This window comes from Helicoverpa armigera, chromosome 15 (assembly GCF_030705265.1).
Source record: "Helicoverpa armigera isolate CAAS_96S chromosome 15, ASM3070526v1, whole genome shotgun sequence".
Lineage (NCBI taxonomy): Eukaryota > Metazoa > Arthropoda > Insecta > Lepidoptera > Noctuidae > Helicoverpa > Helicoverpa armigera.
In genome coordinates this window covers 10,311,797-10,315,911 of record NC_087134.1, presented here as the reverse complement: position 1 = coordinate 10,315,911, position 4,115 = coordinate 10,311,797, and the positions used below count along the sequence as shown (strand labels likewise).

The 4,115-nt window shown below is 36.5% G+C and overlaps 1 protein-coding gene across 1 annotated transcript; it reads right to left on the bottom strand.

Annotated features, from left to right (window-relative positions):
- Positions 1 to 1,523: 1,523 nt before the first annotated feature.
- Positions 1,524 to 3,045, bottom strand: LOC110379962 (pyroglutamyl-peptidase 1). The gene is made up of 3 exons (XM_021339807.3): positions 2,736 to 3,045; positions 2,258 to 2,496; positions 1,524 to 1,718 (listed from the first exon to the last, which is right to left on the bottom strand). The coding sequence occupies exons 1-3, from the start codon at positions 2,985 to 2,987 to the stop codon at positions 1,556 to 1,558; spliced, it is 654 nt and encodes a 217-aa protein (XP_021195482.3). The 5' UTR covers positions 2,988 to 3,045; the 3' UTR covers positions 1,524 to 1,555.
- Between the last annotated feature and the right edge of the window lie 1,070 nt (positions 3,046 to 4,115).

Genomic DNA, 4,115 nt, shown 5'->3' with positions numbered 1-4,115 from the left:
TACTTTTTTTGGGTCGGGGGTTTTTTAAATTTATAATTTAATTTTATTTCATGCTTTTTAAAGGAGCTCCTTAATTTTTCCTTCTTTCATTTAATTTATTTTATCTGAAGATGGGGTCGTTATATGCGATCTCGGCCAAAGGAAGCTCTTCATGACAAACTGGCTCTGGGAGAATTGCACAGATTGAGAAACAATAAAGATTAACCTTTGGACATTCTAGATTTTCAGCAAAAATATAAATCGGTTTATCCGTTTCATTCCGGCATTCGAGGGTTTCATCCGCCACATGCCATTTCCAGCATCAGGTTCTCGTCAATCAGAAACATGAAGAGAACTCGTCAAGACAAATTCAACGAGCCCAAACTCGATGGGTTTACTAAACGGCAGTTCAGGGTTACGTCTCTTACCTTCGTGCCCTAACAGCAGACCAGCTCAGTGGTTCCAAAAGACATTAGTGTTTCAAATTTCAGATCCCACATATACTTGCAAGTAAACTGTGCGTGTAACATTCCTATCACATCTAGCAAACGAGCTGATGACCTTGAAGACCTGAACCGATTTCCACCAAACATAGCTAAGAACACTCCCGACTGGCGTACCTTTTAAACAAAAAAAACCGCATTACAATCGGATCATCCGTTTGGGAGCTACGATGCCACATACACACACACACACACACACACACACACACACACAGACACGTCAAACTTATAACACCCCGTCGTTTTTGCGTCGGGGGTTAAAAAATAAAGAACTTTGGAAATACTAGATATGTATAGTTTGTGTTGTTATGAGTAGGTTGTCCTTTGTTGCTTATCGTTAAACGAACCCTAAATAGATAAATTTTATATTTATACCTATATTTTAAAAACACCTAACGAAGCGTATATAGAAAGTGCTTCAAAAACACTACCTAGGCTCATTGTAATTTTATTTTTGTACAGACATAGTTTCATCGTGTGTAGTTAATACTACCTTAATAGTTAAAAACGTGTTTATAGCGATATAAATGAATAAAGTTAATTGTTTACATATTTTGAAATGCAATAGAAATTAAAAGTATTTACAAATATTTTGTTATAATAAAAATAATTATACGAAATCTACTGCTTTTTCCTTCGAGAACCAACTAGAAGAATGCGTCAACTTTAAGCCTTGTATATCTTTCTCAGATCAAGACGCGGAGGAACTAGAATTTTAACTTAAAAAAGCCCAGAACGAAGTAATTATTAAAAAAATACTTTATTTAAACATATTTATTTAAAAGTTTATAGTATTAAAAATTATGTATAACCGATTTTACATTTGTACGTTTCTTACGCAAGTTACTGAAACAATTTCTATGAAATTACAATAAGTGACTTACAATGGGAGTTTTGTTTTTCCGTAATATAATTATGTGAACAAAACTTACAAGTGTGAAACCGGCCTTACGTTATTTTTACGGGAGCAACTTACAAATGAAAAGTCGGGTTATGAGATGTATTGTAAATTCGTACACTAACTTTTAGCTTTATAAGAAAAAAGAAATAATGAAAAGCCTCTGATTTTCTTATTAGACCATTATTTCGTCGGAAAGTTGGTTTATAAGACATAATTCTAAGATACGTTGCAATCCCAGAGCTACTTCTTCTGCCGTATACTTGTGTTGTGGAATGTGAACGAATAGAGCCGGGCCTCGACACAGCGATGTGTAGTAGATGTACTCACAGAGATACCTGCAATAAATACATTAACACCAATGAATATCACGAATAGCAGTATTCCCAAGCCTCAGCTCCAGAGTTTTCTCAAACCCGTCAGTGGAGTTGTAAAAACAACTGCTACAAAGATTGAGAGGGCTCGTGACGTCACGTCTATGTAGTACTTAAAAATGACGTAACACAAAATTGTATCTTTGTCATTTGCTTGTGAGAGATAAAAAAAAAATATGGATCCATTATTTTAGGATGATCTAAAAGACGAATTATCTTTTTTTTCGTTCGCCATGCCTATTATGAACCGATTCAGAAGTGAACCCAGGAAGGATGACAAGAAAATAAATCGAGCTTCAATTGAGCTCGAAGATGTTGATCTGTTGGGGGCTGTTTCTATCGGTTGTGAGGAACTGGCATTACGCAATGACGATACAATGATGATTTACATAATTACTTATTTTTCTTAACGTATATTAACGTTTCGCTTGCCAGACCCACAAATTTTCTTTCAGATAAGAGAATGTAGGTTATTACAGTACTGTAGTTAAAAGAATACATACTGTCCAGCGTCGTGTGAAACTTTGGCCTTCAGTTTTGGTGCGGGTGGATATTCATTAAATAGCTCGCAGATTGTCTTCACATTAAATGTGGTTGTTTTCTGTGGACTGTCTCCAGACTTGGCCTCATAGGAACGTGGTGTTCGCTGCTTAATGTCCGGGTTAAAGTACCCACCCTTACGTGCATTTGTTTCTAAAAGAAAAGTTGTAGCTGTGGGGTGTACGCCAACGTGAATCGCCAACTGTGATAAAGTAAAAAGAATATATATCAGTAATATTTATTTATTATGTAGTAAGTACTGCTATATATAGTAATATATTAATTTTAAGTACTTTCTAAAAGTTTTAAAGACATGAAGGAGTGCTAGGTGTCCGAGAGCGAAGTCACAGATAGAGAAGTGAAGAATAAAGACAAGGAAAGCTGACCCCACCACCACTGGATGTGTGAAAGTGTGCAAAATAGTTCCTTGTATGTACTCACTTCAGGCTGGAAGCGGCGCCACAGCTTGGGGATTTTACAATCAACTTCACAATATCGTACTCCTATTTTTTTCCTCAATATTATTATGTTATTTTCCACCTCAAATTTTCTGTCATCCATACTCGCCACTCCTCCCCAACTCAGATTGTATGGAACGCCTTTGAAAGGTCCGAATCCGGTAATCAAAACTCTTTTAGGCTCTCCATCACACTCGTTTTTCAATAAACAAACAGGGGGGAGTGCGTTCATCATTACGTTTGTTCAACTAACGGATTAACGGAAGAATGTTCGACTCTGACACTTACAACACAGAATGATTGATAACCCTAAAACCCCATGCTTATATATGTACTAAAATTTTTATTAATTACGTCAAAACTCAAACATAGGTACTTTTAATTAAGCTTTCCTCAATATGTAACAAATTAGTAGGAAATTAATTAAACGTTGAAAATTAAACATTATCGTAAAATTAGTGTTAGTGATAAATGTGAATCATTACATCAACGAATAACGTCAGAACATATTTGGATAAGTTACTAGGACCCCAAAAGTGGGGGATGAATGAGGGATAGGCACCGATTTGGAGCTGTACAATTTTTAAGCAATGATTATCACACTTATAACGGTAAACTGCGTCTGGGAAGCTTCAATAATAATCTGTGAAATCTTTCTAGTTTTCTCGGAAATAAGTGACGTGGCGCAATCAATATCCCTATAAATCGATATGGATCATGTCATACATAAATAGCAAAACAATATCCTGGACTTTTCCTACTGAATCACTTTGACATAATTACGATAATTGCTGTTAATTCATCGTAATGTTAGCATTTCATATATGGTCATTAGATTATCCCTAAAATGCTAATTTACACGTCATGCCTACCATTTACGCAGAAATCACTCCTTCCTCAATCTTCAATCCTTAGGACCTAAAATAAATTATGAAATCGGGCGTTACTTTGCGGAAATCCAGGACATAAATTGTTCGATGAAGACCAACGACGATTGGCCGACGAGTAACGTCTCCTAAAGACGCCCCGTGGAGGGGCGATACACGTGTCAAGTGTAGGTTTGGTTGCTAGGCAACTGTCTCTATTATGCATATGCATGAGGGCGGGAAGGTAGTACCCTTGCTGCATGTGCATATCCACGAAAGTAGTAACATCCAGCATCCGAGCCTTTGTGCCTTTATCGTCTCGCGGAATTAACGCTACATAATTCTCCTAAACTGATTTTTCCTTACTTCCTCACTACAGCTAGATACGTACGTAGCCATTAGAATATGCATAAAGTAAGTGGTAAAGCGACTGAATCAATTGAGATGGAATTTGTCAACAACATTTTGCCCTTATGACGGATATTGCTGTCATTTTG